Source organism: Aquarana catesbeiana, linkage group LG03, assembly GCF_042186555.1.
Source record: "Aquarana catesbeiana isolate 2022-GZ linkage group LG03, ASM4218655v1, whole genome shotgun sequence".
Classification (NCBI taxonomy): Eukaryota; Metazoa; Chordata; class Amphibia; order Anura; family Ranidae; genus Aquarana; species Aquarana catesbeiana.
In genome coordinates, this window is record NC_133326.1 from 544,691,386 (window position 1) to 544,704,253 (window position 12,868).

Consider the following 12,868-nt stretch of genomic DNA (forward strand, 5'->3'; position numbering starts at 1 on the left):
GAGACATCAGGCTGGAAGGCAGGCACCGAGACATCATGCTGGAAGGCAGGCACTGGGATGTCAGACTGGATTGGATTAGCTAGTGCGGAGGCAGGTTGGGTTACTGGCAGGATCGTCTTGGTTGGAAAAAACTTTCGTTTTTTCTTTGGCTTAGCCACTGAAGCTCTGTAGGTGAGGGGTGCAGCAGACTGGAAAGGAGGATTGGGATATGGCATAGAAGAGGTAACAGTAGCTGGGGGAAGATCTTGTGGGTTTGTAGGCAGCTGAGAAGAGGCAGGTGTATTGAATGCAGGATAGGTACAGGGAGCAGAGACCGGATATGAGTATTCGGTTGGGAGCCGCGTATACTGAGCTGCAACTGAGTTTGGCATGGGTGATGGGGAAACATACATTTGGGTAGGCTGGTGTTTGGTGGCAGAGGTGGTTTGTTTGGCTGGAGCTGCTTGCATCATGTCAGACCATGCTGAAAGTATAGGTTGTACAAACTGTGCTTTTAAATCTCCCTGTCTAACAAAAGACTGCGCAGACACAATGCACTCCGCAATCACCTGTGGGGAACAGGCTGAATAGTGCTCACAAAAATCAGCTGGATCATCTTCAAAAAGCCACACTAGGGATACAACCTGATTCATATCAAAAGGAGGAGTGAAATCATCACGGCCCATTGGAATACAGGGCAGGGCCAGCTCAGTACATAGCTTGATCAAAGGCTGCACCTCCCCAAACAATATATAACCCTGATCGACCAGGGAGTGAGCCAAACGTATAGTGGCAAACAACTGGTCACTAGACCATCCTTTCAAAGCCTGGCGGCAATAATCACCACTTTCAGATGCCAGCAGAGAAAAATAAATAACCTCATCGGCATTCATGTTTGCAACCGACTGAATCAAAATGGTTCCCCTGTGCAGCCACTTCTGGTCAGGGATGGCCCTGGTATTCTGTCATAAACCAGATGTGACCAGAACTGTGTGACTGACATAAATAGGTGAAAGTAAGTTTATTAAGGAAAATGCATATGTGAACACACCACCAATACAAAGTGAACAACCAAACAATCAGTGATATAAAACCAACCAGCATATGTAGCAAGAGGGAGTACCAGAATCGTAGGCAAGCTAGGCCAGGGTCATAAACAGGGAATCAGTAGCTGGGAAGGGAGATAAACAGGACAAGAGAGGATGGATGGATCACAGGAGGGACGGGTCAGGTACAAGGCTCAGAGTCCAGGGTTCAGGTAACGGACAGGAAACAGGATCAACAGGTTCCAAGAATCAGGCTTCAGGTTCAGGCTACAGGATCAGGACCAGGAATCAGAGTAACAGGATACAGGTCAGGGCTCAAGGAACAATACATTGGGCAAAATAAGTCTGCAATTGCTGGGTATTTATACTGCAGCTCTGCTAATTAAGGTCAGGTGATACCTGTCTGCAGAGGGGAATACCTGCTCCATACTGCCAGGATTCCTCCGCTGGTGGACGCCAGTACTGCAGCCCAAAAGTGACAGAATACTTGCAGGAAAGAGCAGCTCCGAACTGCCAGGAGACACCTGCTGGTGGACCTCAATACTGCACGCCAAATGATTGATATTACCAGCAGAGAAGACCTTTCCTGACAATGAATTTGCGTTCCCACTTTCTAAATAGGGGATTGCTTGCTAATCGTTGTGTGTCCTTGGGTGGTTCAGGCGTTCAAGTGCAGGCTTACAGGCTAGTCTCTTGCCTCTGGCTTGCTTTCTTCTGCTGTTCGCCCTCAAACTCCCCCCCCTTCCCCGTGCCATTGCACAAATTAACAGATCTTCCCCTGCCTCCTCAGCCCTACCCTGGTTACCACCATCTCTCTGAGCAATTCTCTTTCCTTGAGACTTCTAGGACCACTAGTGGTGCCTGGTACCCATCAGGGTCATCATCCCACTCTTTATTCAGAGGGACCCTCTGTCCTACTTGGTCGACTGGGAACAGCACTGTTTGTTCTCTGACTTTACAAGGCTCTGAAGCCTTAGTGTTGCCCTGGCTCCAGTTTCTGCCCTACTATGTTCTCATAGCATCCCTACTGTGGGACACTCAGATGACCTCCAGTCACCATTTCCCCAATGGGCATTTCCCTGATTGCCTTAAAGATTCAGCTGGGCCTGGCCTAGCCAGATATTGGAGCTGGAGACTGTCTGTCACCTGTAGGCAACGTTAACCAGCATAGCTCTTCAGTAGGGGAGGCGACCTTGTATTTGACCTCATGCCCCCGCCATTAACAAAGGGTCTACCCATCTCTCAGCCCTTGCAATAGCTGCTCTCATTGGAAAACTATTGTCTCTGGGGCTACATTCTGGATTAGCAGAACAGGTGGGTCATTCTACATACTGGGATTCCTCTTTTGTCAGGTCTCCTGGTTCAGACATCATCTTGGTACTGGTGTGTCTCCACCACTGAAAAGGAACGTGAGTCCTTCCTGTGTCAGGAGAGGCAGTTTGATTCCTGTTGTAGACTCAACCATGGGTTTAGGTCTTACCTCCCTGATGCTCTTAAGGGTGATCTCCTGTAGGCCAGTTCTTCCCAGCCTCTGGACATATAGGAAAGGTTCATCCTTCTTACCAGGTAAGTCACACTTTGGCAAGAGTTGGTTGTGTGTCAACAATTTCGCTAGGCCTGAAATTTTAATTTCTTCACTCTTATGGGATCCGTGAGTGGTGGCTTAGGGCCTTCCTATTGGACTGACTCTTTTACAAGAACATCTTCTTAGCTTCCTTGATCCTTTCCTTAATCCGTTCCTTATTGACCTTGTCAGGTTGTGGATTTTTCTTCCCTAAATAGGAATTTGTTTGTTCTACCCCTTTTGGTGGCTTCCATTTGACCAGTCTCTTGCTTGGTCCATGGTTTGGTGATTCCCTCTGTGTTAAGTTATTCCTTTCAGGTGAGTGGCCATTTTTTCTTGGTCTTGGGCATCCGTTTGATCAGTCTCTGTGTACTCCTGCTGGTAATGTTGGCAGGTTTCTAGGTGTTGGAGCCTAAGGTGGCTCTTAGGCTGCAGTCCCTAGTTATGTTTTTGTCAAGCCTGTTGGCAGTCCTTGCTTTTGCAGTAGGACTGATTTTGTATGTCCTCACACTATATGACTTCCTGTGTCTATCATTGGACGAGAAAGAAATTAGAATTTTTGTTCTCCTCATAAAATCCTTTTCTTAGAGGTCATTAAGAGACACAGGTCCCACACCTCTTCTTGCACATATTATTGGTACTGCTTAATGCAAACTAAGGCATACTAGGTAACCGAGTAGGGTTTTTTGGTTTTCCAGTGTACAATCCTCCTGTAGTTAGCAGTTTAATCCAGGTGTTTTTTGTTTTTTTTTAAACAAAAATTTTCCTTTAAACTTTGTCCGAAGTTAAAGGCCTGTGACTATTCTGCATTTGGGTTTGTGGTGTCTTCCATTATCCTTTTATCTGACTGGAATAATGAAGATTTTTCTGTCCTCTCCTGCAGATTCCCCTCCAGGTCACCACCTTGTCCACTTTGCGGCCTAAAGACGGGGTGTATGTGAAGGTTGTGGGTCGCTAGCATCTCCTGCAAGCAACAAGGGGATCCAGATAATGTCAAGAGAAGAAGGCACCAACCTATCAAACTGCAAATTAAACTGAACGTAAAGTGAATATGTGCTATCCCCTAGAACAGACTTTGTAGAATGATAGCTCAACAGACCCTCAAATTTCTCAGATGTGACACCCCAGGATGGTACAGATCTTTCATTGAAATGGTTTTCCATCATTTCCCACCTAAAACTCATTCATTATCATTATCATCAACATAAGGCTCTGAACCTGCAGGTCAGGAAGCAAAAATTTTGAGTGGGTTGTTCCATACAGGAGACTTACCCCCCCCCCCCCCCCTGACAGTGCAGTTAGAATCACTATGCTACCCAATTTTCAAAAGAAACTGCAACAAACGGTATGCTGCTTGTCCTAGATCATTTTTCTTTTTCTCTAAATCATGATAGGGGACAATAATTCTGTATATTTCAGTTTATTTAAGCCCCAAACTCTTTTTGATAGAAACTTTTGTGGCTAGAGCAGGGACTGTTAAAAACCCATTTTTCTGTATCTCCCTGTCCCAAAGACACAAGTCAAAGTGATCTTAAAGCTGAATTTTTACCTGCCAGAAGATTTGTATTCCTGTCCATTCAGTGCTAAGATGTAAACAGATTTGTCACAAAGCACAGTCCTGCCTACCAGGTCAGTAGAACTGATTTCTCTCTGTTGCAGTTAAATAACTAGAAAGCTTGTTCCTCCCTCAGCCTGTAACTGGGAAGTGAAAGGAGAAGCAGCAGACTGAAGAGTTCAAATCCTATCAGCATGTTTCTTGTCAGCACATACAGTTGTGCTCATAAGTTTACATACCCTGGCAGAATTTATGATTTCTTGGCCATTTTTCAGAGAATAAGAATGATAACACAAAATCTTTTTTCACTCATGGTTAGTGTTTGGCTGAAGCCATTTATTATCAATCATTTGTGTTTACCCTTTTTAGATCATAATGACAACAGAACCTACCCAAATGACCCCGATCAAAAGTTTACATACCCTGGTGATTTTGGCCTGATAACATGCATACAAGTTGACACAGGGGTTGAATGGCTATTAAAAGGTAACCATCCTCACCTATGATTTGTTTGGTTGTAATTAGTGTGTGTGTATAAAAGGTCAATAAGTTTCTGGATTCCTGACAGACCCTTGCATCTTTCATCCAGTGCTGCACTGGCATTTCTGCATTCTGAGTCATGAGGAAAGCAAAAAAATTGTCAAAGGATCTGTGGGAAAAGGTAGTTGAACTGTATAAAACAGGAAAGGGATATAAAAAGATATCCAAGGAATTGAGATGCCTACCAGCAGTGTTCAAACTCTAATCAAGAAGTGGAAAATGAGGGGTTCTGTTGAAACTAAACTATGGTCAGGTAGACCAACTAAAATTTCAGCCACAACTGCCAGGAAAATTGTTTGGGATTCAAAGAAAAGCCCACAAATAACTTTATGTGAAATACAGGACTCTCTGAAAACATGTGGTGTGGCTGTTTCAAGATGTACAATAAGGAGGCACTTGAAGAAAGCCATTACTACGAAAATGCCACAAAGTATCCCGCTTACAATACGCCAAACAGCACAGAGCCAGGCCTTAAACCTTCTGGTACAAAGTCATTTGGAGTGATGAGACCAAAATTGAGCTTTTTGGCCACAACCATAAAGGCTTCATTTGGAGGCGTCAACAAGGCCTATGATGAAAGGTACACCATTCCTACTATGAAATACGGAGGTGGATCACTGAGGTATTGGGGATGTGTGAGCTACAAAGGCACAGGAAATTTGGTCAAAATTGATGGCAAGATGAATGCAGTATGTTATTAAAAAATACTGGAGGAACATTTGCATTCATCAGCCAGGAAGCTGCGCATGGGACGTGCTTGGACATTCCAACATGACAATGATCCAAAACACAAATCGACCTGTCATTGGCTACAGCAGAATAAGGTGAAGGTTCTGGAGTGGCTGTCTAAGTCTCCTGACCTCTATTATTGAGCATCTCTGGGAAGATCTCAAACGTGCAGTTCATGCAAGACAGCCCAAGAATTTACAGGAACTGGAGGTTTTTTAGCAAGAGGCATGGGCATCTTTACCATCTGAGAAGATAAAGAGCCTCATCCACAAATACAACAAAAGACTTCAAGCTGTCATTGATGTTAAAGGGGGCAATACACGGTATTAAGACCTGGGTATGTAAACTTTTAAACAGGGTCATGCGGCTAGTTTCTGTTGTCATTATGATTTTAAAAAGAGTAAACACGATTGATAATAAATGGCTTCAGCCAAACACTAACCATGAGCGAAAGAAAAGTTTGTGTTATTCATATTCTCTGAAAAATGGCCAAGAAATCATAAATTCTGCCAGGGTATGTAAACTTATGAGCATAACTGTAACAACAGCACAACTTCATAAGTAACAACCTATCACAGGGCACTTAACAGAGTAGGTAGATGCATTTACCTCAGGCCCTGCCCCAATGAGAGTCCAAAGATCCCCACTCGCAGCCATGCAAATGCACAACCCAAAAACCCAAGTTTTGCTGTTTTTGCATTAGCGTTTTGCCGCATTTGCATTTTTTTAGCAAAGCTAAACTCCCATAAAAGCTTGAGGCTGAAAATAAACATGCCAAAAACCACGCCCCATGCCAAAAAATGCTGATAAAAGCCTACAGTGCATCCGGAAAGTATTCACAGCGATTCACTTTTTTCCACATTTTGTTATGTTACAGCCTTATTCCAAAATATATTAAATTCATTATTTTCCTCAAAATTCTACAAACAATATCCCATAATGACAATGTCAAAGACGTTTGTTTGGAAATTTATAAACAATAAAAAAACAAAAACAAATCACGTGTACAGAAGTATTCACAGCCGTTGCCATGACACTCAAAATTGAGCTCAGGTGCATCTTGTTTCCACTGATCATCTTTGAGATGTTTCTACAACTTGATTGGAGGCCACCTGTATTAAAATTCAGTTGATTGGACATTCTTTGGAAAGGCACATACCTGTCTCTTTAAGGTCCCACAGTTGAGAATGCATGTCAGAGCACAAACCAAGCAATGAAGTCCAAGGAATTGTCTGTAGACCTCTGGGACATGATTGTATTGAGGCACAGATCTGGGAAAGGGTGCAGAAAAATTTCTGCAGCATTAAAGGTCCCATGAGCACAGTGGCCTTCATCATCCATAAACAGAAGAAGTTTGGAACCACCAAGACACTTCCTACAGCAGGCCTCCCGGCCAAACTGGGCGATCGGGGAGAAGGGCCTTAGTCAGGGAGGTGACCAAGAACCCGATGGGCACTCTGATATTGGATTGAAATGTCTTTTTGTATGTGTGCACTGTAATCTATTTTGTTCTGTATGGTAGAGTGGCCAGATGGAAGCCACTCCTCTGTAAAAAGCACATGACAGCCCATCCGGGGTTTGCCAAAAGGCACTGGAAGGGCTTTCAGACCAGAGAAACACAATTCTCTGGTCTGACGAAACAAAGATTGAACTCTTTGGCCTGAATGGCAAGCGCCATGTCTGGAGGAAACCAGTCACCACCCATCACATGGCAAATGCCATCCCTACAGTGAAGCATGGTGGTGGCAGCATCATGCTGTGGGGATGTTTTTCAGTGGCAGGAACTGGGAGACTAGTCAGGGTCGAGGGAAAGATGAATGCAGCAATGTACAGAGACATCCTTGATGAAAACCTGCTCTGGACCTCAGACTAGGGCAAAAGTTCATCTTCCAACAGGACAATGACCCTAAGCACACACCCAAGATAACAAAGGAGTGTCTATGGGACAACTCTGTGAATGTCCTTGAGTGGCCCAGCCAGAGCCCAGACTTGAACCCCATTGAACATCTCTGGAGAGATCTGAAAATAGCTGTGCACCAAGGCTCCCCATCCAGCCTGATGGAGCTTGAGAGGTCCTGCAAAGAAGAAATGGGAGAAACTGCCCAAAAAATAGGTGTGCCAAGCTTGTAGCATTACGCTCAAAAAGGCTTGAGGCTGTAATTGGTGCCAAAGGTGCTTCAACAAAGTAGTGAGCAAAGGCTGTAAATACTTATGTACATGGGATTTTATTATTTTTAATAAATTTGCAAAGGATTTCAAACTTCTTTCAGGTTGTCATTATGGGGTATTGTTTTGTACAATTTTGAGGAAAATAATGAATTTAATCCATTTTGGAATTAGGGCTGTAACAGAACAGTGAAGCTCTGTGAATACTTTCTGGATGCACTGTATGTGTGCATGGACACATAGGATAACATGCTAGGGAGTTTCCTGGCTGTAGAAAAAAACACCTGATGTCCAAAACAGCACCTGTAAAAACGCCCAGTGTGCATGAGGCCTAAGTCCTAAAGCAAGTTTACTTAATATTTTTCAATTGGGGTAGGCTAGAGTACTTTAATTGAGTGCACTAGGGATGTCATCAGGCGCATGGGGGCCGCATTGACCCTCATGACGGCACTGTGGGCAAAGGTAATATAGTGGGACAAAAATAATATCACATGAATACTCCCTCCGGACACTGGCATAAGGTGGAATGGCTTCTCATTGGTGATAAATGGTTTTCCCACTGAGCGAACTAAATTGTGCTCTTTTATACTTTTAAAATGTATGTACTAATAAAACTGGATTTTGATATTCAAATCTTTTTTAATGGATGCATGGATGTTTTTATGAGTAAAAGCCAAATGTAAATACTGTGGATGCCTTATCTAATAGGAGTGACCACTGGGCCTGTTGAGACCTTCTTTTTTTTATTAAGGGTTCATAGAATATTGGGGAATCCATTTCCATATAGAAGTGTAAAGTTGATAAATGTAAAGTTATGCACTGGGGGGCTAGAAACATGCATGCATACTAGGGGAAGAACAGTTGGGGAGTTAATGGTGGAGAAGGATCTGGGGGTTTTGGTAGACCATAGGCTTAATAATAGCATTCAATGCCAAGCTGCCCTTTCCAAAGAGAGCAAAATCCTTTCTTGTATTAGGAGAGGTATGGACTCTGGAGAGAGAGATAATTTTGCCCCTGTACAAATCATTAGTAAGACCCCATCTGGAATATGCGGTTCAGTTTTGGGCATGGAGGAGCTCAGCTATGAGTAAAAATTAATGGAACTGAATTTATTCTCTCTGGAGATGAAGGGGGGTATATGATCAACATGTTCACATAAATGGTCCATATAGTGAACTTGGTGATGAGTTATTCACTTTAAGGTCATCACAGAGGACAAGGGGGCAGTCTTTAAATCTGGAGGAAAAGAGATTTAATCTCCAAATACAGAAAGGTTTCTTCACAGTAAGAGCTGTGAAATAGATTCCCTCGAGTTGTTTCTCCAGCTCAGTACATTGCTTTAACCACTTAAGAACCAGAAGGTTTGACCCCCTTCATCACCAGGCCATTTTTTGCGATGCGGCACTGCGTTATTTTAACCTACAATTGCGTGGGTGTGACGCTGTACCCAAATAAAGTTGATGTCCTTTTTTTCCCCCACAAATAGAGCCTTCTCTTGGTGGTATTTGATCACCTCTGCGGTTTTTATTCTTTGTGCTATAAACAAAAAAAGACTGACCATTTTGAAAAAAAAAAACACAATATTTTTTACTTTCTGCTATAATATTTATCCAAAAAAAAAAAATGTATTCATCAGTTTAGGTTAATATGTATTTGGCTACATATTTTTTTCTAGATAAAAAAATTCGCAATAAGCGTATATTGATTGGTTTGCGCAAAAGTTATAGTGTCTACAAAATAGGGGATAGATTTAAGGCATTTTTAGTATTTTTTTAAATTTTTTACTAGTAATGGCAATGATCAGCGATTTTTAGTGGGACTGACATTGTAGCGGATATTTCTGACACTTTTTTGGGACCACTGACATTATTAGTGATCAGAGCTAAAAAATATCCACTGATCACTGTATAAATGACACTGGCAGGTGAGGGGTTAAGTGTGTCCTGGGGAGGTGTTTCTAACTGTGGGGGGAGTGTACTGACAGGGAGTACAGAGAGAGATCGCTGTTCCTGATCACTAGGAGCAGACGATCCCACTGTACTCTCCTGTCAGAACGGGGATCTGCTTTGTTTACATTGGCAGAACCCCGTTCTTCCTCTCTGAGGAGCGATTGCGGGTGGCCAGCGGACCCGCTGTGCAGCGGGCGCATGTGCGGCCACAGTATCTCGTGCACGAGACGATGTACAGGTACGTCGTTTCACGCAATAGGCCCGCCCTGCCACAGTATATATGCAGTTGGCGGTCCTTCGCTCCTACGTGTAAAACTTTTTTTTTCAATAAAAAATTACTCAGAACCCCCAAATATATATGGCTTTTTTAGCAGAGACCCTAGGGAATAAAATGGCGGTGGGTCATTGCATCTTTTTATGTCACACCGTATTTGTGCAGGGATTTTTCAAATGCTTTTTTTTGGGAAAAAAAACAAACGGTAAAGTTAGGCCAATATTTTTGTATAATGTGGAAGATGATGTTGCACTGAGTAAATAGATACCCAATATGTCACGCTTTAAAATTGTGCACGCTCGTGGAATGGCGCCAAACTTTGGTACCTGTTTAGAGTTACAGAGAGGGTCTTGGGCTAGAATTGTTGCTCTTGTCCTAATGCACACATTAGGGTTTATAAGACCCCACATCTTTCTTTCAGGCTGGAAAGAGACGTGTGTACAAAAATGCTGATCTGTACGTATATCAGAGCTGCTCCCGTCGCTCACGTGATTCCTCGGCTCTCCCCTCTGCCCGGCTGACAGCCCCAGTGGGCGGGGCCGAGCACTCCCAATTACATCAGCCGGGGAGGAGGGGAAAAGAGGAGAGAGCCGAGGAGCCACATGAGCCGCTCTGATATAGGTACAAATCAGTATATTTTTTTTATATGGCATAGGGACACATATTGTTATGTTACAGAGGGGATGGGAGGATTTTATAGTAGTTATGAGAGCAGCGGGAGGGAGCGGGCACTGACAGAGCAGACAAGTGGGGAGAGGACGGGGGAGAGAGGACAGGAGAGTTGCGGATGACAGAGGCACATAAACTGACCATGGTGTCAGGGCTCAGCAGCCATGATAAACCATGTTCAATTTACAGAGGGGAGAGTAAAGCAAGGCAGGATCAGCCAGGTTTTTTAGGTGATAGAATGGGCCAAATTACACAGCACAAGCACTGTGCTGTATAACATGCTTGTTAAAAAAAAAAAAAAAAAAAAAAAACTTTAGGTAGGATTGTTGTAAGCATGGTTATAGCACCGTCACCTCAAATTTACGCTCTCATAAAAGATAACTCTAAAAAATTAACATGAATTTAAGAGAAAAAGTTAATAAGAACTATTCAGGATGTTCTTAAAATACTTAAAGGTTCAAGTGTAAAGCCCTTTTTTTTAGTTTTGAATTGTGTAAGAAAGGATTAAAACCTCTGGCTATATTTTTGCTGTCTGTGGCCCCGGGGGAATTTTCTTTCACTTCCTGTTTCAAAAACACAACAAAGTTTTGCAATATTACCCAATTACACATAAATATAATCTGCATGCTTTATAATGGAACTATTCCACATACCAACGATGTGATCACCTTATTCTATATATAAACTGAAAACAATCAGGTTTTCAGAAACCACTGCAATAAATCTGGAAAACTCATTGACCATGTTACATAAAAACATTACAGTTGTAATGCTGTCAATGTGTTTTTCAAATTTATTGGGGAAGGTGTTAAAAATATGATTGTGTTCATATACATTTGATTCGTATTCAGATGCTGCTGCCCTATCCACAAAACCTTTTAAGGTCGCTAAAGGTTAATGTACAGGATTACATCTGGTCTGACTGAAAACCAAGAATACGCTACCAAATATTGATTGGAAAAAAAGGCTTCTAGAAGGTTGGGCTTGCCAGATTTTTTAGAACTACTGTCAGACAGCAACATTATCTAGAATGCTGAATTGGCAATATGGGCAGACCAAGAGGCAGTGGGTAGATCATGTTAAAGGTCAAGAACTGGCCATAAACCCTGCCCTACTAAAGTGATTTTAAAGGCTACATACATTTATTTATTTTCTAAATAGCAAACATGTTATACTTACCTGCTCTGTGGTATTGCACAAAGCGGCCCCAAACCTCCTCTTCTGGGTCCCCCATCAGTGCTCTCGGCCCCTCTTCTCTGTGCGTCCCCATAGGAAGCTACTTCCAGACGTTCTTGAGGTTTGCAGTGGGCCTTCATTACCAACTTGTCTGCCTGCCCTTCAGGTTGACCACATTTCACCCAGGGTTTTTACCAAAGTTCTGCTGGCAGTAGTAGCACAGCTCCCTGAAGGGAAGATTCCCCTCATCCTGGAGTGTTCAAACTCTGCAAGGTCGGCCAGCAGTCTCCCAGCCAGAACCTGTCTCCAGTTGCTGGGCATGATGACTGTAATCCCCATGGTGAAATAGACCCAGTGGCAGTCTCACTCATTCCAGTATGGATTACTCTGGAGTCCCAGAGTCTGTATCAAAGCATATCATTGACACAGTCCATGAAACAAATTTTTGCCTGATGGGTAGAGGAGGAATCTACTACAGTGTCAATCTCTTCTTCCAACGCCTTGGATAGTGATGCCAGCGAGACAGGATGGGGGGCTGTTTGCGAGGGCAAGTGGGCTCAAGGCCAGTTGCCTCACCCTCCGAAGAAAATAGTTCCTAACAAATTGGAATGGAGGGTGGCCTATCAGACTCTCCTGGCCTTTGCCCGGGTCTCTTGAAGATGGACAATGTAACGGCTGTAGCTGAAGGAAGGCAACACGCATAGTCAGTCCCTTCTGAAGGAGGTAGAACCTCAAATGAACTGGGCCCAGAAGAATCTGCTTCTCCTCTCGGCAGTATATTTACTCAGACACATTAATCTCCCGTCGGACTACCTGCCCAGTGCCAAAACGGAGTGGTCTCCGCTGCCGCAAGTATTCAGGGAACTTGTAGCCTGGTCTTTTGTTCCGGAAATAGACCTATTTGTGTCTCATAACAAATATGGACAAAAAAGGCTTGATTTGACGTGTGTGTGTGTGTGTGTGTGTGTGTGTGTGTGTGTATATATCTATATATATATATATATATATCTATATCTTGTGTACCTGAGAAGTCGTGATTGTTCTTCAGCCCCTAAAAAAACTGCAATATCAAAATATGTCCCAAACAGGGGGGGTCCAAGAAAAGATGGGGCTCACTGAAGAGCAATACACAGTGTGAATCAATTAACAAAAATGTATTGATGTGGTACAAAAATAAAATGTGTATAAACCAAATACTATACTACCCTTGGTACAGATTGT

General features: G+C 43.1%; 1 protein-coding gene across 5 annotated transcripts in view; it reads left to right on the forward strand.

Annotated features, from left to right (window-relative positions):
• Positions 1-8,212, forward strand: part of TBXAS1 (thromboxane A synthase 1) — a 198,645-nt gene extending 190,433 nt beyond the window's left edge. For all 5 annotated transcript variants that reach the window (XM_073621485.1, XM_073621486.1, XM_073621487.1 and 2 more), the window contains exon 14: positions 3,473-8,212. In XM_073621485.1, coding sequence (XP_073477586.1) covers positions 3,473-3,547 — 75 coding nt within the window. In that variant the 3' untranslated portion in view covers positions 3,548-8,212. The remainder of the gene's footprint in view (positions 1-3,472) is intronic.
• Positions 8,213-12,868: the final 4,656 nt, after the last annotated feature.